This window comes from Kogia breviceps, chromosome 19 (genome assembly GCF_026419965.1).
Source record: "Kogia breviceps isolate mKogBre1 chromosome 19, mKogBre1 haplotype 1, whole genome shotgun sequence".
Taxonomy (NCBI): Eukaryota; Metazoa; Chordata; class Mammalia; order Artiodactyla; family Physeteridae; genus Kogia; species Kogia breviceps.
This window is the reverse complement of record NC_081328.1, coordinates 46308195-46327389: the sequence shown is the minus strand read 5'-3', so window position 1 is coordinate 46327389 and position 19195 is coordinate 46308195. Positions and strand designations below refer to the sequence as shown.

Genomic DNA, 19195 nt, shown 5'->3' with positions numbered 1-19195 from the left:
AGCTGGTCCAGCTGTGGACAGGGGTGTATAAGGTGCCTCCCCACAGGCCAGCTGCCCCTCGCGCAAGGCCCAGCTCCACAGGAGTCTCAACTGGTGGACGCTGCTCGGCCTTGAGATCTGCCGTCTTCCTCCCTGAGACTGAGCACTGAGGAGCTGTCCTCTCTCCACCCAGCCCTGTGCTGCCCTGACTCCAGTCTGAGTCTGGGATGCCAGTTAAGAGTCGTAGCCTAGAAGAAAACATTTAAGACAATGCAGACTCACAGCCTCTTGCATTCAGGATTCAGAACGTTTCACAGACTTTGGGCAAACTTCTTGAGTGACCCCCCATGTTAGCTTGTCTGCGAAGGAATGGATTAGTTTAATAGGCACAGAGCTCAGGTCAAAGGAATGGCTAGAATCACAGCGGTGCTGGGCAGAGGGCAGCCCTGCCTCCTTGCTCTGACCTAAAGTCAGGGCTGTTCTGCCTGGGCTCTTAGGAAATCTGTGTCGTCTGGGACATCAGCGAGGGGGAATGCTCTCTTGCATCTAAAGAGGAAAGGCCCCAGGACCTGAAGGGCTGGGGATACCCCATATGCCAGATGTTTAAGAGCTGGCCTAAGGTAGGGGTGCAGAGGATTCTGGCAGGTGGAGACAGAGCCCAGGCTTACAAATTCTCTTCTCCCAGGACCCCATCTTTGACCCCTTACGGGTTTAATCACGCCCCTTAGACGCTGTAAGCCGAGTCCCCGCGCTCCCTGCGGGTCTGGTCCAGGCGGAGGGCGGCGGCCTCGCTCCCAGGGCTTCCAGGACGGAAGGACAAAATGTGTTCCCGTGCTGGCCGGAAAGGCAGCCGTTTAGGTACAGGAGGAAACCGAGGAGAAGGCGGCACAGAGGGCAGGGGCGCTCCTGCAGCCAGGTGACCACAGCCCACGGACGGCCGGACCCCCGGGGCGAAGCTACTCAGGAAGGGAACTGGGGACCCTCGAGCCCGCTCTGCGGCAGCGCAAACTTCACAAGCCCGGGCTCGGGTGCAGGCATCACTGCGCCGTCCGACAGGGCCAGGTCCCGGCCGGTCGTCCCTAGTGGGACTGCCGGGGGTCCAGCCCGCCTCCCCGACGCGGACGGACCCCACGCCGTGGCTCAGTCTTCTCTGGGCTTCATTCGCCCCGCCGGGCGGAGAGCCCAGGCAAGCCGCTGTCCGGCCGCCGCCAAAGAGGGTCTGCGCCTGTCCCGTCCGTCGCCTTCGGGGTAATCTGGGAGCGAGAGGAGGCAAATCGAGGTGAGAGCGTCTTCCTCCAGCTCGTTTGTTCGGCAGTCCTGGCGGCTAGAGCGTCCTCCTCCAGCTCGTTTGTTCGGCCGTCCTGGCGGCTAGAGCGTCCTCCTCCAGCTCGTTTGTTCGGCAGTCCTGGCGGCTAGAGCGTCCTCCTCCAGCTCGTTTGTTCGGCCGTCCTGGCGGCTAGAGCGTCCTCCTCCAGCTCGTTTGTTCGGCCGTCCTGGCGGCTAGAGCGTCCTCCCCAGCTCCTACGCCCGATGGCCCGGGCGGCTAGAGCGTCCTCCCCCAGCTCCTACGCCCGATGGCCCGGGCGGCTAGAGCGTCATCCCCCACACCCAGCTCGTATGCTCGGCGGTCCTGGCGGCTAGAGCGCCCTCCCCACAGCGTATTCTCGACGGTCCTGGCGGCTAGAGCGTCCTCCCCCGGCGCGTATGCTCGGCGGTCCGGGCAGCTAGATCGTCCCTCCTACGGGGATCCGCGTGTGACCTTCTCGCTTGCGGAGCGATGCTGCCGGCGGCCGCAAGCCTCCTCTGGGGGCCGTGTCTTAGGCTTCGAGCCGCCGCCCTCCGCCTCGCCAGGTACTGCAGGCCACCGAAGGCCGGCCAGGCGGGCACTGAGGGTGCAGGTCGGGGTGGCGTCCGCGGGCGGGGGGCCACGCCGGACTCGGTGGGTCCCTACGGGGGTGGTGGGTGCGGGGCCCCCTCCTGACGACCCCCTAACCGCGGGGGCCGCCGATAGTTCCGGGGTGGCCCTGGATGACCTTGGACCGGTCCCTGATTCTTTTCGGGCCTCAGTTTCCCCGGCATCACAGAGACGTGGTAGGACTTCCATGGGTGGATCTGGCGTTCTACCGCCAGGGGCCCTAGGTTCTGAAAGGCTTTGTGCCGCAAAATGCATTCAAGTAATTGCCTTACCTTTGTGGGTTGGTATAGTCCACCAAGCCGGAAACAACGTCGTGGGTAGCGTGTCTGCATACAGTTACGTGGGTTTCTAAGGTCCTTTGAAGAACATAAAGTAGCTGGGAAATCCCTTTGTTATCCACGTGGACCCTGGAGTCTGAGGACCTGAGTCAGGACCAAGGAGCTAGATCTTCTGAGCTCATGGCACCTACCTGCCTGGTCCGTGCCACCTGCTTGTGCCAAGCTGATGACTCTGTTTGAATGGGGGTTAGGCAACAGGTACCTCGTGTCTGCTCCGTGCGCCTGATGAGATGCAGCAGCCATCGAGGGGGGGAGGCCCTTGCTGGTGCCCCCCTGGATAACACCCCCAAGGAGTACCCCCCCAAGATCCAGCAGCTGGTCCAGGACATTGCCAGCCTCACGCTGCTGGAGATCTCAGACCTCAACGAGCTCCTGAAGGTATCATGGCTCAGGCCGGGTAGGGAGGTCTGGGGCTGTTTCCTGGGGTATTTGGGAGTTTGGTAAATTGTCCAAAGCGTGCTCCATGAATGCAAGGACCTTGCCAGGTGTGTCCCTGAGCGTGTCTGGGTGTGATGGCCAGCTCCTGAAACTACCTTTCTCTGTTCCTGCAGAAAACGTTGAAGATCCAGGATGTGGGGTTCATGCCGATGGGTGGCATGGTGCCTGGTGCTGCCCCTGCCGCAGCAGCCCCTGAGGTGAGATCAGGCTGGGGTCTCGTGCACAAAGAGGTGTTTCTCTGGTGTCCAACTGCCATCTTGCCTCACCTCACGTAGCCAGGTTTCTCTCCTCGTCCCTCATCTGGCTCCTGCGTCAACCAGACACTCCCTGCAGGTCTGTGTGCGCTTTCTGGCTGTGGGTGCCCCTGCAGCCTCCCTGGGACCTCCTCTCTGCCAAGGATGTGCAGGTCCCTGCTCGTATGAAGACCATGTTCCTAGTAGAAGGGAAACAGCCAAAGGCGAGGAAACGAGAAAAAGAGAAATTGTATCAAACAGAACGGGGAAAAGAAAAAGGAAGAAACTTAAGAGATGGGGAGGGTTACAGTTTACAGGAAGGCTGCAATGAGGAGGTGACTCTGAGGGAAAACTTGAGGAGTTGAGGATGACAGTGAGGCAGAGGGATGGCAGGCACGGGGCCATGGAGCGTATCGTCTGGAGCAGAGAGTCGGGGAGGTGGGGCCAGCCCCATCCTCTGGATGGCTAGGGCAAGTTTGGGTCTCTTTGTGGAAACCAGAAGACTTGAGTCCACAAACTAATTTTGGGTATGGTTTGGTTTGGGTTTTTTGTAATTTTTGTTATAAGTCTCGAACTTATATACAAAAGGAGGAATAATAATACGATTACCCATATATCCATCTCCCAGCCTCAATAATCGTAAAGGTTTTGCCATATTTGCTTTTCCCATCTCTTGAAGATTGAGGCAGATTTCAGATCTGTTTTGGCTCGTGTGCTGCAGCATCCATTCTGACCAGCATCCATTTCTGAAAGTGCGGGTATTTCCTTACGTTGCCGTGAGCTTTTTTGCACAACAAATGCGATTAGCAGGGTTTTCTATCCCAACCCTTTCAAGTTTTGCTAATAGTTCCAGACTTTCTTTAAAACGGTCGGTTTACTCAAATCCAAACAAGGTCTGTGTGTTGCATTTGGTTGTTGGGTTTCTCAAGCCTCTTAAATCTGGGTCGTTGCCCTCAACCCCCTCCCCCCAGCCATCACCTACTAAGGAAACCAGGTCAGGGGTCCTGTGGAGCGTCCCACGTCCCAGATGTGTCTGATGGTTCCACCAGCGTCATCCACTTCTCCTCCCCGCACCGTGAACTGGAAGGTGGCTTTACAGTCTGAACGTTTGGGGCGAGGAGAGAGAGAATTATCGTGTAACTTGTCTAAACTGGAGCACTTTTAAGAATAAAGGGCTGCTGTTAATGCGTTAGCAGACCCAAACCAGGACTGCCCCAGGCTGTTGGATCATGTGGTCCCTGCTCTGGGGGCGCTGCAGTCTTCACTTGTGACAGCAGGAGCTCTGTCACACCCGGTCATCCCATTGTTGGTCACTTGGTGGAGCTGAAGCTGGTTGTACATTTGTCATCAGTATGTAACCTTGGGCTTGGCTGACCACTGCACCAGCACTGCTTTTCTGTAGCGTTATTTTGTGTGCAGAGCACTTTTGGTGTCACTCTAACTTGTCTCGTAAGATACAATTTCTAAAGGACAAGGAAGCTAGAGTGCTGGGTGGCAGGGACAGAAGGCAGTTTTCGAGCAGCCTCTGGAGAGATGGAGCGGAGTGAATGAGGGGGGAAGAGCACCCAGTTGGGCAGCCTGGGTCTGCCTGGCCTGCTGTGGCCTCCCACTGGAATCGTCGGCTTTGCTGGGCAGCCGGCCTGGGCCTTGCCTTTGGGGTTACAGAACAGGGTGGCCCGGGAGTGAATCTGGTTGCTTCACCCCGCCCTTTCTCATCTCGCCACCCACTTCCTCCCTCCCTCCCTCCCTCCCTCCCTCCCTCCCCCAGGCAGCAGAAGAAGACATCCCCAAACAAAAAGAACGGACGCATTTCACCGTCCGCCTGACAGAGGCAAAACCCGTGGACAAGGTGAAGCTGATCAAGGAGATCAAGAACTTCGTCCAGGGCATCAACCTCGTCCAGGTGAGGCTCCGTGCACCGCACAGCCCTCTCCCACCGTCACTGACAGCTCTCAGGCCTGCTCAGGCCCAGGCCAGGTTCTGACTTCGCTCTCTGGCAGGCAAAGAAGCTGGTGGAATCCCTGCCTCAGGAAATCAAAGCCAACGTGGCCAAGGCCGAGGCCGAGAAGATCAAGGCAGCCCTAGAGGCAGTGGGCGGCACCGTGGTTCTGGAGTAGCCGCCCAGAGGACTGTGGACAGGGGTCACGGGCCCCGAGTGGGGCTCTACCTGCTCCTCGCGAAGCACTCAGGCTCGGCGGACAGAGTGGCCTCGGAGCAGAACTGGGCACCCGCACTACATGGCCAACTCCGTTCTGGGACAGATGTGGATGGACCTGCTGAGATGGGGAGGGAGGGGCAGCCACTGCCCGTGCAGCCCCAGGGAGGACTCTAGAAACTACCAAGAGTGTACATGCCCCGCTGTGGCCGCTGGGAAAAATGCATTGTCCAGGCCCTGTGTGTGGAGTTGTTTGTCAGGTGGGCAGTATATGCAGGGGGCTGTCCTCTGAGATCCCACTGCAGACAGCAGCCCAGAGGCAGCACAGGGGGCTCTGGGCATTGCCTGTCCTGCTTGCAGGGGCAGCAGCTGCTGCGTGGCTGGTACCAGATCTTCACCTGGGAGCTGGTGTGGGGCGCCTGTGGAACTCCTTGCCCTTAAACTTTGGCGGTCTTCAATGGCACATGCAGCCCCTGGCCTGGGCAGGTGGGAGTGAGGTATGTACCATAAGTGGGCACAGCAGACCTGTGAGAGGCTACCCAGCATGCAGGAGGATGTGTTTTGCAAACTGCAGCAGTTGGGGGTGTCAGCTGCTCCCTTAGAGGGGGCTCAGGGAGCTGTGTCATGGAGCCAGGGGTGAGGTGAGAGAGGTGGCCTGGTGCCAGAGTGGTGTTTACAGATGGCAGTGGCCGCCCGAGCTTGCAGGCCCTGCCTAGTGCCCTCTTGCTCCAAGGACCCTTGTCTTCCTTCTCTTGGGGAAGCTCCATCTCAGCAGGGCCCAGGAGGGGGCGGTAGATTCCTTCCTCACTGGCCCATGGCAGGAGGCCTCTGGGGCTTTGGGCAGAGCAGGAGGGCAGGTGGCTGCAGGGCATTTTGAGTGTCCACTCTGGGAAGGCACATAGTTCCTGTGACCCATGGGGGCCCACCCCTTCTGGCCTGGGTCTCCAGGTCCTACCTGGAGACCCCTCCCTTGGCTCTGACGGACCAGAAGGGGACACTAGGTCTGGGAATGCCACCCTCTGGGTGGGCCGGCTCAGGACAGGCCCGGGAGCTGCGAGGCTCCCAGGTGGGTGTGCCCAGCATCCCCCATGCCACCTAGGTGTCCTCCCTGAGGACATGCCCCCTGCTGGCCCTCATTGTAGGAACGGTCCAAGGATAGGGTAGGCAGCCCCCTGACCAGAGAGCCCCACTGGCCAAGCCTGTGGCCCATGAGGTTACTGATTCACCAGCAGCAGATCTCTGGGTGTGCCTTTGCTTAGCAGAGGGGACTGTTGGCCACGGGGCTGGGTGTAGCCTGCTGATCCTGCTGCCTTTTCCTAGGGGCAGGGAGTGGTTCTGGGCTCAGGGACACCCCCCAGCCCACGCTTGCGTGGTCACGGGCCTCCCCCACCCCTCCACCAGTGACCTGGAAAGGCCGCTTGTGCTCTGAGCTCCTCCATCTTTCCAGGGCAGCTGGTGTGACGACTGGGGCTCCCCTCACCCCACCCCCCAAGGATGGGGCCCTCTGTTCCATGCTGCGGGTGACTGCACCTCTGGGACCATCAGGCCCGACTCCTCCCGCCTTGCATACAACAGATGGGATACTGCCATGGTGCTCCCACCTGACCTCGAAGTCCTACCTGAAGGCTCTGTGAAGATCCCAGGCCGCTCCCTGGCCCAGGCCTCCTGTTGGGGGTCCTGGCCCCTCCACCTCCCCCTGATCTGCTCCAGCCTGTAGGTGGTCCTAAAGTGTCTCAGACCTGGAAATAGGTGGAGTGTGCCACTGGGGATCGCCCTGGGTCCCTGGAGCCCACTTGGCCCTTAGGCTTGGCGTTGGGAGGTGGGTTTGCTGGGCATCCTGAGTTGCCCTGCCGACACCCATGCAAGACCTTACAAGATTCCATCAGAGCCTGGTAGGATTTGGCCTTCGTCCAGGCTCATGAAATGGTCACAGAGTACACAGCAGTGGGAGATCCAGAGATGACTCACGTGCTTTTCACCCCCATAGACACCCCCACCCCCTTCCCCGCCAATTCCAGGGACCCTGGCGTCTGCCAGGCCAATCACTTGGCTCCATCCTCCTTGCCCAGGCACCAAGAGGAAATGTGTAAATGTCGCAGCACAGACACCAGATCCCAAAGAGGCCTGGCCTGGCAGCCCTGTCCTTAAGCCCTTGCCTGACCTCCCCATCATTCTCTTAGACTTCTGCACAAGTCTTTAGGATCCATTTGAGAATTTGACTATGATCTTTTTGAGTTCCTTGACCTATAGTTTGCACAATCCACCTTTCTCTAAAAAGGGTGCTCCGGTCTTGGGGCACTTCCTGTTTTCCAGGATTCCTCCCACATTTCCAACTGCCCTTTCAGCAAAACACTACCCCTTGCCCCACCCCGGGCTCCTTGGCATTTTTGGGCTGGAAATCTGGAGCCAGCTGTTCATGTTCCCAACTGATGACAGGGGTCAGAGGCCTCCTGGGGTTCTGGAAGACAGTTTCCTTAGTCTCCAGGTGGCCACTTTAAGCAAATAGACAGCAGAGTTTGCTTAGGGTGTTTGCTAATGAGTTTGCTAATGCCTCTCACAGAGAATCCCTGGGTGCTCAGAGGCCAGGCTGGACTTGTTATTCAGGGTGCTCGGTGGGCCCAGGGGGCCAGGAGTTGTTTCCCCGATGCCCGTCACCCTTCTCCCTTGGGGTGGGGGCTGCAGTGGCCAAGCTAGGACAGCAGGACATAGGTCCTTACTAGTGTAGGGGTCTCTGCCTCTGCCTCCCCCGAGATCCATGTAGCCCCGCCCAAAAGCGGCCCTGGGGGCTCAGATTTCTCTGCCTGGCAGGTGGGCCTTTGGGCTAGCAGCACACCTGCACTTCCGGTTTGCTGGGAGGTGTGCATCTCCTGCTGGGGCCAGGCCGGGGCAGGCAGTTTGCTGATTGCCGCCTCCCAGGAGCCTGAGCCCACGCCCAGAAACCCTCTCCGGGTAGCTGCCTGGGTCCATGTGGTCAGAGCAGGCCTAAGGCTGGACTTGGCTGGGCGTTCTGGGAGGGGTGGGTAGGCGGGGCGGCTAGTCTCTCTGAATTGCCTTTGTCCCTAGTTTTCCTGTAATCCGCAGGTTGGTCCTAAGGAGGTTTGTCGCAACCTCTAAGCAGCTGTACGCGTCCCGGAGCCTGCGCCGCGGGGGTGGGACACTGGGTGCAAGTCCAGGGCCGCGGCAGTGGGCGGGCGCTTGCGGGAGGCAGGCCTCTAGGAGGGGTGGGGGCTGGCAGAGCGCCCAGACCAATCGGGCCGTGACCTTCGCAGATGTGCCCTAGGCTCCAGGGCTGCCCCGCCGACTGGCCGGCGCAGGGTAGGGGAGGACACAGGTCCCTGGGGGGAGTCAGGGAGGTTCATCCGCTAACTCCCTGAGGTTCGCGCGGCTCGCACCAGTGGGGGTCCCCTAAGCGGCTAGGTGGGGCCCACTAGGCTGACCTGCCGGGCCGCAGCCGCTTTAAGGCGCGGGACCCGCCCCCGGGTTCGGGGCGGGGTCTTACAGGCCCCGCCCCTCGGCCGCTCCCTCCGGCCGCGCGGGCGCATTGGCTGTGCGAGGCGCGGGTGGCCGGCGGCCCTTTGAACGGGCGGCGGCGCGGACCGGGCCGGGTCGCGCCGGGTCGCGGCTGGGGCGGGGTTGGGGCGGGGCCGGTGTTCGGGTTTCAAGGGCCGTGTCGGGGTCGGACACCTGCGCTCCTCGGCGGCGGCGGTGACGACGGCGTCCGGGCCATGGCGGCCGAGGCGCGCGTGTCGCGCTGGTACTTCGGTGGGCTGGCGTCGTGCGGGGCCGCCTGCTGCACGCACCCGCTGGACCTGGTCAAGGTGAGTGCGGCGCGGGGGGGGCCCGCCGAGAGGCTCTGCGTGGAGCGGGCAGCGGAGGTGCCCTCGGTCCCCACTCTGCTACCTGTGTGACCTTGGACTGGTGCCTTAGTCTCTCTGAGGCACTTTCCCCCGCACTTTTGAGGACTCTTGTTCTCCTGGCTGACACGTTGAGGGGGTGGTTCTCTGAGCGCAGCTGGAGGCACCCCGGCAGGACCACGCGCTCTCTCTGCCTACTGGGTGCCAAGCACACACACAGACGGAGGAAGGATGTGGCCGGCAACCCTGCTTTGAGCTGCTTCTTCCTGGGAGGTGGGCACCTGGAAGCCATGATCCCAAGGCTGCATGCAGGTCACATGCAGGTGAATGTGATTGTTTCTCCCAGCGAAAAGCAATCAAACTGTTTCTACGTTTGTTTTGAAAAAGTGCTTATGGGGCAGAACAAGACAGAGATTCCCTTGTCCCTGAGGCAGGCCAGTTTTCTGCCGTTTTCTCATCACCACAAACAACAAAGAAGGGCTAGAGGCCCAAAGCATATTTTGGCCAGTGGGCCCTAGGCCAGGGAACTTGCGCTGTGGTCTTGTGGGGCGTGTTGGCAAGGGCAGCCCCCTGGCCACCCCCTTCCTTATCCCCACCCAGAGCAGCCTGCACCCCACATTGGCCCCCTGGGAGGGATTGGCACCTGTGTCCTGGGCTGACCCAGCCACCCCTCAAGCCTGGCCACCAGGAAAGGCAGGATTAGCGGATGTTGGGGGTGGAGCTGAAGCTGGTAGCCCCTCTGGCATTTCAGAGACCTGGGAGAGGCCTGCACAGCTCCTGGTAGCCCCTAGGGCCCGTGACGTGGCCTGGCAGAGCAGGGCCAGGTAGGAAGGTGCTTTTTGGTTTGTGGAGAGAGGAACCCCTTTTCACGCCTGTTTAGTGTTACTTTCTGGATTCCCGTACAGGTCCCTTTGCCCTTCTCCCTCCCCCATCGCAGGCTCCGGAGGATCAGGCTCACTGTCTCTGCCTGGATGTGGACACAGCCTCCAGGGGCTCTTGGAGCCCTCCCTGGCCCTGGGCCAGCCTAGAGTCACTCGTCCAACGCTCCTTGGGGCGTCACTGCCCCTTGCCCCCTCCGTTCCGCCCAAGTGCTGTTTTGCTGCAGAGCGCTTGGGGCGGGGGTGGGAGGGAGTCTGGGAGGCCGGCAGACACAGGAATGTGGCTGCCCTCTGGCCCAGGGAGCACACGGTCCTGTACTGGGGTGAACCATAGAGGCCTCCAGCAGGGGAGGCCCTGGCCAAGATTTTTACTTCAAAAGTATCTTAAAGCTCCTTGATCCCTCCCTTTGCCCCACGTCTTGGCTGAACCCTCACAGTGGCTTCTAGCCTTCGCGGAGGTTGCTGTGTGGCCACCCTGCCCCCAGGCCCAGGGCCCTCTGTTCCCGGCTCACAGCACACTGAGAGAAACTGAGGCAGAAGAATCGGTAACTTGCCTCAGCGGGTCCAGCCAGGACCTGACTTGGCTGGAGAGTGTGCTGTAGGGATGGACTCCGAGGCGCCCTTCCCCCTGTGCGCCCCCTGGATTCCCACCCACCTCTTCCGAGTCTCCCATGTTTCTTCAGGTCAACTCTGAGCCCCCCTAACTCTGTCTCTCTCTCGAGAGAGGCAGGCGAGGCTACAAAGTGGGGCCCTGGAGTTGCCCGGTGTCCTCATCTAAAGGGTAGAGCTGACGACGCCACCCCGTGGCAGGTAGAATTGGGCTCGCCTGTCGGCTGGTATTGTCTCTTGTGAGATGGTGTGAAAAAGAGGTGGCGCCAGGCGTGACACAGTCCCGGCTCCACTCCCCAGCTGGTGCCCTTAGGAGGCTTCAGTTTCCTGTCTCTAAATGCAGGTGCTGGTAGCACTCGGCCCACAGGCTCAGCATGTAAAGGTGGAAGATTGTGGAAAATGGCTTAGAGCAGAGCTGGCCCTGGTGGGCTCCGGATGGGGCTTGGCTCTGAGCAGTTGCGACCGGCTTCCCCACAGGTGCATCTGCAGACGCAGCAGGAGGTGAAGCTGCGCATGACGGGTATGGCGCTGCAGGTGGTGCGCTCCGACGGCATCCTGGCGCTCTACAATGGGCTGAGCGCCTCCCTGTGCAGACAGGTATCTCTGGGGGGCTCCCCACCTCCCAGGGTAGTGGGTGGGTGGGACTCACTGCCAGGGGTCCCTTAGGTCTTGATCCCAGAGCCCACACTCAGCCCAAGGAGGCAGAGGAGTCGCTGGCCTCCTCCAGGCCAGTCGTGCCTCTTGCCCACCGTGGATGCCCTGTGGGCATGGAAGCTACTTTCTCGTTTTCAAGGCTGCTTATGAGGAAGGAACCGTAAGGCCTGGGGAGCCAGCAGCCCCCGGGTGGGTGCAGCGCGTGGCAGCGTGAGATGTGCTTCTGCCTTGCACACGGTTGGCCACACTTGCACAGCCGGCCCGAGACCTCTGCTTACCGATGGGGATACTGAGGCTGGCAGGGGCGAGGTGGGAGAAGAGGAGGGTGCAGGCCTGGACTCAGCCAGCCCCGGGTTCGCGAATTGGCTCAGCTGCTTGCTGGCCGAGAGGTCCCTGGGTGTCCCTGTGGTCCATGTGGTGATGACCATGCACTGGAGGGCCAGGGGTGTGGGGGGTTCCCAGCGCCATCCCTCCACCCTCACCTCTGAGCTGGGCCCCTCTCCCCAGATGACCTACTCCCTGACTCGATTTGCCATCTATGAGACCGTGCGGGACCAGGTAACCAAGGGCAGTGAGGGCCCCCTGCCCTTCTACAAGAAGGTCCTGCTGGGCTCCATCAGTGGTGAGCAGCCGGGTGGGCGGCGGTGGGGCAGGTGGGGTGGGGGGCCTTGCCAATGGTCACATGTTGGCTGTTGTGACAGGTTGTATCGGCGGCTTCGTGGGCACCCCCGCGGACATGGTCAACGTGAGGTCAGTGCGGTCCCCCGGTGGGGCCGGCCTCGCTCGCTGGGGTCTCAGTGTGTTCAGCCTGGAACAAGCCACTCAGACCTCAGGGTCTGGGGCGCTGGGGGATGGCGCTGAGCCTGCGGCAGGGCCGCCCTGGGCGGGGCCGGCTGCTCACTGCCAGAGGGAGCCCCTGACGCCTGCTGGGATCTGTGTGGCATCTGGCCCTGCCGCCCCCTGAACCCTCTGCTTGTTTCAGGATGCAGAACGATATGAAGCTGCCCCAGAATCAGCGCCGAAAGTGAGTAGCATGGTGGGCCCGGGGGTTTTGGGGACGGGGCCGAGAAGACCCCTGAGCAGCTCTGCCAGGACCCGGTGGGGACTCCAACAGGGCACCGCTCCTGTGGGCTCACGTGGAGCAGGTCGGGTGGCTGGCAGCCTTTGGAAACATATATTGTGAGCGTCTGTTCTGGAATCCTGAGGGGCCTTCCAGGCTCTGGGTTCTTCTTCCCCTGTGGGAGAACCCCAGGGTTGGGGGCTGGACTGCGAGGTGGGCAGGCGTTGGTCACTCTCTCCTCCTTCTTGCACCTGTGCACGTTTGCGTGAAGGGTGGTTTAGAAGTTTAAATGAGTTTGGTCTTCAAAAGGGTTTGGGAGCTGGGTGGTTGTTTTCGTGGTGAAAACACCGTTTTGCGTGAAACCTAAGACACTGTGGATTCTGAGGCCCTGTTTCTGGACCGATGCTGTAGTCAAACACCGGGCGTTGGTACCAGCCCGTTCAGGGAGAAGTGTGGCTCCAGGTGACCCCGTTGGCCACTCACCGACCAGAGCATAGGCTGTGGGGAAGGTGGACCAAGTGACGGGGCTGGGAAGGGGGCCCGGCAGGGTGTCCCATCCTCCCGCCCCTGGTAACGGCCTGCAGACTGGACTAGCCTCAGAGCTGGCAGCACCCCCACCCAACACACACACACAGAGGGTGTTTTCCTGTGGAACTCGGGATCTTCAGGCCCTGAAGTCCACTGAGCAGGGAGACTGCTCTGAGCTGTCAGAAAAGGCCATTGTTCTCTGGGCCCTGTGGCACTTTGAGTTCCTCCTGGCCTGTGATGGGGGCATGGCCTGTGATGGGGAGGACCTTCCCAAGGGAGCCAGTGGTCAGGGAGAGCTTCACATGGGCCCACTCTCTGTCCCCCGGCAGCTACGCCCACGCCCTGGACGGCCTGTACCGCGTGGCCCGAGAAGGTGAGAGAGGAGGTCCTTTGCAAGGTGGGGGCCTGGGGCAGCCTCCAGCTGGGACCCAGGAGCGGGCCTAGGGAGAGCGCTGTTAAGGACTTTGGGGGAGGCTGGAGGGATTTGGGCCGGGCACCCAACCTCTTCCCTTCCCCCGACAGAGGGTCTGAAGAAGCTGTTCTCGGGTGCAACTATGGCGTCCAGTCGAGGGATGTTGGTCACCGTGGGCCAGGTAGGGCTTCCGCTTGGGGTGGGACTCGGGCAGCATCTGGGGGGCCTGGCCTCAGCCCTCTGAGAGGTCCCAGAGGAAGGCAGTGGGCACAAACACATGGGGCCGGGGAAGTGGGCTCAGGCCAGTCTGGGCCTCGTCTGTCCGCCCCGGTGTGGTGACGGTAGATGACCCACAGAGCATGTACTTGGTCAGTCCAGCTGGTGTCATTGTGGGCCCCATCTGCTCTCCCCCGAGCTGTGGGCTATCCCGTGGGCCCTGACCATCCCTGCTCCCCCAACAGCTGTCCTGCTATGACCAAGCCAAGCAGCTGGTTCTCAGTACGGGGTACTTGTCAGACAGCATCTTCACTCACTTTATCGCCAGCTTCATTGCGGTGAGTGGTGCAGGTGGGGCCCTGACCAGCCTTGGGAGCTGAGGGCGCCAGGGATGAGCAAGGGCTCGGAACGGCAGGAGGCTCTGGCAAGTCTGGTGGCTGCCCCTCTCAGGCTGCATTAGCAGGCACCAGGGTCCTGGGGAGGAGTCCATGGAGCCCCCAGAGCCCAGGCCGAGACTGTTCCTGTTGTCCCCCATGGCCCTGGGGACACCTCCTGGGGGTCCAGGATAGGCCTGTGGTGAGGGGGGTGAGGGGTGCCCACCTGCCCTGCCTGGCAGACCCATTGGTGCCTTCCAGGGTGGATGTGCCACATTCCTGTGCCAGCCCCTGGATGTGCTGAAGACCCGGCTGATGAACGCCAAGGGCGAGTATCAGGTGAGCGGGGGCCCCGGCCTGCTGCTGCTGCTGCTGCTGCTGGGTGAGCCTGTGTCCTTATGCCAGGGTGTGGACGAGGCTCTGCCCCTCCACCCATGACTGCATCCCTCCCGGTTGCCGTCAGGCCTGCAGCAGCCTGGGCTCTGTGTGTGTTGTTGTTTTTTTTAAATAAATTTGTTTAGGGCTTCCCTGGTGGCGCAGTGGTTGAGAGTCTGCCTGCCAGTGCAGGGGACACGGGTTCGTGCCCCGGTCCGGGAAGATCCCACATGCCGCGGAGCGGCTGGGCCCGTGAGCCATGGCCGCTGAGCCTGTGCGTCCGGAGCCTGTGCCCCGCAGCGGGAGAGGCCACAACAGTGAGAGGCCCGCAATTTGTTTGTTTATTTATTTATTTACTTACTTATTTATCTTCGGCTGTGTTGGATCTGTTGTTGCTGCACATGGGCTTTCTCTAGTTGTGGTGAGCGGGGGCTACTCTTCGTTCCGGTGTGCGGGCTTCTCATTGCGGTGGCTCCTCTTGTTGCAGAGCACGGGCTCTAGGCGTGCAGGCTTCAGTAGTTTTGGCACGTGGGCTCTAGAGCGCAGGCTCAGTAGTTGTGGCGCACGGACTTAGTTCCTCTGCGGCACATGGCATCTTCCCAGACCAGGGCTCGAACCCGTGTTCCCTACCTTGGCAGGTGGATTCTTAACCACTGCGTCACCAGGGAAGCCACCCATGTGTGTTTTAAAATCAGATTCTCTGACACGTTAACAGAGTCAGTTGGGTCACTGCAGTCAGTGAAACTCGGCATAGTGCAGGTCGGCAGGTCCAGCGCCTGGGGCCAAGCACCTGTCCGAGGTTCCCTCCATCACGCAGTGTCTTCTGTGTCTTTATGGCAGCCGCTCAAGCACCGTAGGTGCCTGGCAGGTCAGCCTGACCCTGGGTGTGCTTTCAGATTCTAGTTTTGCCTGGTTAGTGGGCAGGGCAGCCCTTAACCTTTGTGCCTGCTGACCCCACCTCCCATGTTTACCTTTGAACTTCCAGGCTGCTTTGCACACTCATGCCTGCCATCAGGTGCGGGGGTGGGGTGTGGGCGCTCGTGCCTTTCGAGAAGCAGCTTTCCATCTTATATTATCTTGCATTTTTTGCAGGGTGTTCTGCACTGTGCCATGGAGACGGCGAAGCTTGGGCCGCTGGCCTTTTACAAGGTTAAGCAGGGGCGTGGCTGGGGCATGGGGCCAGGGCAGGGGGGGTTCCCTCCGGGGCTGTCTTCATGTCCCCCCTCTTCTCTCCCTCAGGGCCTTGTGCCTGCCGGCATCCGCCTCATGCCCCACACCGTGCTCACGTTTGTGTTTCTGGAGCAGCTTCGCAAACACTTCGGTATCAAAGTGCCGTCCTGATGCGGCCGTGGGAGCAGCTGGGTCACACCCAGCCCCCTGCCCCAGTTTTTTCCAGAGGCCTGGAGGGTCAGCAGCTGAGCACTGCCCTGAGCCCAGCACCTGCCCGCCGTGCTCCGGCCCCCTCCTCCCTGGCTCAGGACCCCCGCCTGCCTGGCCAGCCCAGTGACCGTCGTCCCCTCCTGAGCTGCCGCCCACACCTCCACCCCCTGCTGCCCACTGCAGGCTCTCCCCACCTGATGTCCAGCGGCCTCCTGTGCACACCAGTGACTGCCTCGGAGGGGGGTGTCTAGGCCCCAGGTTCAGTTTTCTCTTTCCCCAAGTAGTCAGTTAACCCTGGAGTTGGGAGGGGCAGGCTGTCCAGGCTTTCTGCAGTCTGGGGTCTCCAGCCCCTGAAGTCTCTTCCTTTCACTAAGCCCAGGGCCCCCAGCACTGTCTTCCAGCAGCTTCCACGGAGGACCTGGGTGATAGAGTGGAAGTGTGGCCCCCCGGCATCGCTCACTGAACATGTGCACCTGTGCTTTCATCCCAGGAGAGGGACCATAGCTTTTATGATGTTCTCAAAGGTAGCTGCGCACCCACAGCTGCCAGGCCAGGGCAGAATGAGTACGCAGGAGGGAGGGTCTGGGTGTGACCCGCAGGTGCCCCGCACCCCTGCCCCCCCCCCCCCCCGGCCCAGCCCAGCCCAGCCCATCCCCAGTTGCTTTAACAATCAGTTTCACCAAAACCTCTCAGTGCCAGCAGGTGGCTGCTGTCTTCCTGGAGCGTGCAGTGTCCCCTCCTGGCTCCCTGGGCAGGAGAGATATGTCCACAAGGGCTCCTGTCTACACAGCGGTCACTTGCAAGGTCCCCAGCAGCTGGTCAGCCAAAACGCCACTGCCCAGGTTCCCCTGCCACAGCATCCTGCAGGTGGGCTGGGAGCTGCATCTGTCTGCCTCCCCCAGTCACCTGGCCACTGTGCCACACCCCCACCCCGCAACAAGTGGCCAGCGCTTCCACGTCACCCTACAGGGGTGTTAATAAAGGACGTTGAAGTGCTGGGTCTGGTTTCTGTGTCCAGGCCACTGACTAGTCTGCCTCGCTAACGTGGGCTACAAGACCATCCTCTGCACCCTCCAAGGAGGGCTCTTGTGTTTATGGAGGAGTAGGGCCCAGAGCAGGGGAGAAGCTGTAGCCCTGCCTGGATACACTGGGATCGCCTGTGGACAGTCGACTGGGGCGAGAGCAGGGCCTGCACATTTAGGGGTGGTCAGTGTTGAGGTCCTGGATCCCGGTCACTGTGGATCCCACAGGGCTGCCCCTCCCCAGCAAGCACCTGGTGCTACAAGCCCCCTGGGAATGAGAGTTCCCAGTAGGACTGGCTGGTCTCCCTAGAGGTGCCCCTTGAATCAGAGCCCTGGGCTTTCGGACACTGGCCTATTGTCCAGCAAACCCAGAAGGGACTGGGAGACCCTGGTTCTGTGGGCTGCAGACCCTCAGACAGACAGGCTGGGGCAGGAGCTGGTGTGAGTACCATCCTGAGGCCTTTTGATGTCGCAGGACAGGTGGAAGCTGCCCCAGGGCTCCTGCTGCCCCAGCCAGGGGATGGATGTCCTGGACAGTTCGTTCAGACATCAACACCTCTGACACCCTAGCCGTGAAGCAAGGAGAACTGTGGAGCATTTCAAGCAGATAAAAAGTAGAATTTTAGGTCGTGGTGAAAGTTGCACAGCTCTGTAACCTGATAACCACTATATCTCAACAAAGCTGTTATTTTAAAAAACAACAAATACCCACATGCCCCCCCACCAGCCTCAGCGGTGAGCTCTCACCAGGCTCACATTGAGGTGTTCACACCCCACAGACCCTTCCCCACCCCTGGATTATTTGGAAGCAAATCCCAGATGTCCTGTCATTTATAGATAAATACTTCACAAGTCTCTGAAAATGGTCTTTAAGAAAATCTAACGTAACTACAATAGTAACTAACGCGTAAGAAACAAAGTGGCCCATGTTACCATCGTCAGATTTCCCGGTTGTCACACGCATGATGTTAAGTTGGTTTTGTTTGAATCCAGTCCGGCTGAGGTCTACTCACGTGTCTCTATTGCCGGTGTCCCCTCCCCGTCCTTTCTTCACGGGATAAGCCAGGTCCTTGATCTGGCTGCCTCTCCTGTCACATTTGGCCCCTTCCTCCGTCTATGAATTTCCTAAAACTGGCAGATAGATCTGGATTAGGGTCACATTTCTGGGCGACCGTACAGGGTATAGAGTGCATGTTCTGCCTCAGCGTTTGGGCACGATGCAGCTACTGGCCTGGAAATGCATGGTCGGTGTGGGGGGCTGGGGTGCGGGCCAGACTTCCTGGTTCCTGGGCAGGTGGGTGGGCAGGGGGCGGTCACAAGGAGCCTTGCCCTGGGTCTGGCCTGATGCTGCCCCCACGCTCAGGCTGGAGCCCCGCTGAAGCGGTCGGAACCCAGAGCCCACGCTGTAAAGCGGGAGGGGCGAGGGCACGTGACTTTGTGGGGCAGGCTGCTGCTTCTCTCGGGCCCCTGGCAAGTTGAAAAGGCAGCATATTTCAGAAACGTTGACCACACAGGGCCACATTCTCTCCTTAAAGCTGCTTTGATTTGGAGCGTTGGGATCCTCTTTCCTTGCCTGCGAAAGTGCCCGGGCAAGCTGGGAAGTTGGCATTTCACCAGCCTCCTTCCAGCCCAGCCAGTTTACGTGGCGCTCCCTGGACCAGTGTGTGACGGGGGGAGGAGCCCCGTCTGGTTTGGGGTGGGGTGCAGAGGGTAGTGAAGGGACGCTAAGTTTCCAGGTGGGCCGTCGGGGTGGGCTTCATGCACAGTGCCTGCCCACCCGCCCTGCGGAGGCCCAGCTTCCTGGACGGGGCACAGATGGGGGAAAACGAGGCAGACCCGGGGCAGCAGGAAGGTTGGGGCAGGTCAGGGGCAAGGCCCTTCCCCAGGGAGTTCTCCACTTGTCTGGGTTCAGAACCAGCCTGAGAAGGTGAGCTAAGCAGTGGGCCGGCCCCACCTGCAGGTCACCTGACCCCAGGTAAGGAAGCCATGTATTTCACACTCTGGCAGGGAAGCAAGCTCAGCATTTCATGACTCAATCTCCACCTTTCTTTCTTTTTGTTTTGCAGTACGCAGGCCTCTCACTGTTGTGGCCTCTCCCGTTGCGGAGCACAGGCTCCGGACACGCAGGCTCATCGGCCACGGCTCACGGGCCCAGCCGCTCCGCGGCATGTGGGATCTTCCCAGACCGGGGCATGAACCCATGTCCCCTGCATTGGCAGGAAGATTCTTAACCACTGAGCCACCAGGGAAGCCCCACCTTTCTTTCTTAAAGAAAGATGATCGTTTACAAAAAGTTACACAATGAGTATCTGTTGTCAAGAAGTTTCAACAAGGGTGCCAAGACAAGGCAGCAGGGAAGGACGGTCTTTTCAACAAATGGTTTTGGACATCCACGTGGAGAATGAGCTTGGACCCTCCCACACACATGCACAAACCGCCTGGAAATGGAGCACAGAGCTGAAACTATAAAACTTGTAGAAATGAACGAAGACCACGCAAATGAGAATAAGCGCAGCTGTGTACTCAGCTTGCTCTAGCAGGGAGACGGCCCCATCACTTGCATGTTGGCAGAGGCTCAAAGGCAGGCAGAGGAGGGGACAGCTTCATAGTGAAAGGGGGGCTCAGGTGTGCCCAGAGTGGGCTTGGGGAAGCTGTGGGCAGCCAACTGGAGGTGCTGCAACCTGTGTGGTTGCTTAGGGGAGCCTACTTGGCTTTCTCTGATTGGTCCTGAGCTGGAAGCAGAGGCAGAAATTAGAGAAGCTGGCAGTTATTGGC

General features: G+C 60.3%; 2 protein-coding genes across 2 annotated transcripts; both read left to right on the top strand.

Moving 5' to 3' along the window:
• The first annotated feature begins 803 nt into the window (after positions 1–803).
• Positions 804–5294, top strand: MRPL12 (mitochondrial ribosomal protein L12). Its single transcript, XM_059047643.2, has 5 exons — positions 804–1830; positions 2424–2610; positions 2784–2867; positions 4672–4806; positions 4904–5294. The coding sequence occupies exons 1-5, from the start codon at positions 1757–1759 to the stop codon at positions 5018–5020; spliced, it is 597 nt and encodes a 198-aa protein (XP_058903626.1). The 5' UTR covers positions 804–1756; the 3' UTR covers positions 5021–5294.
• A 3309-nt stretch (positions 5295–8603) lies between these two features.
• On the top strand, positions 8604–16394 carry SLC25A10 (solute carrier family 25 member 10). Its single transcript, XM_059047634.2, has 11 exons — positions 8604–8876; positions 10877–10996; positions 11561–11675; positions 11755–11803; positions 12036–12077; positions 12971–13014; positions 13164–13234; positions 13515–13607; positions 13905–13982; positions 15111–15167; positions 15258–16394. Exons 1-11 carry the CDS (start codon positions 8784–8786, stop codon positions 15357–15359), a joined length of 864 nt encoding a protein of 287 aa, XP_058903617.1. The 5' UTR covers positions 8604–8783; the 3' UTR covers positions 15360–16394.
• The last annotated feature ends 2801 nt before the right edge of the window (positions 16395–19195 follow it).

Coding starts and splice junctions, on each gene's coding strand:
- MRPL12 (XM_059047643.2), top strand. CDS start 1,757: ATGCTGCCGGCGGCCGCAAGCCTCCTCTGGGGGCCGTGTCTTAGGCTT. Junction 1,831..2,423: donor GCCGCCCTCCGCCTCGCCAG/GTACTGCAGGCC, acceptor AATGGGGGTTAG/GCAACAGGTACCTCGTGTCT. Junction 4,807..4,903: donor AGGGCATCAACCTCGTCCAG/GTGAGGCTCCGT, acceptor GCTCTCTGGCAG/GCAAAGAAGCTGGTGGAATC.
- SLC25A10 (XM_059047634.2), top strand. CDS start 8,784: ATGGCGGCCGAGGCGCGCGTGTCGCGCTGGTACTTCGGTGGGCTGGCG. Junction 8,877..10,876: donor ACCCGCTGGACCTGGTCAAG/GTGAGTGCGGCG, acceptor GCTTCCCCACAG/GTGCATCTGCAGACGCAGCA. Junction 12,078..12,970: donor CCCCAGAATCAGCGCCGAAA/GTGAGTAGCATG, acceptor GTCCCCCGGCAG/CTACGCCCACGCCCTGGACG.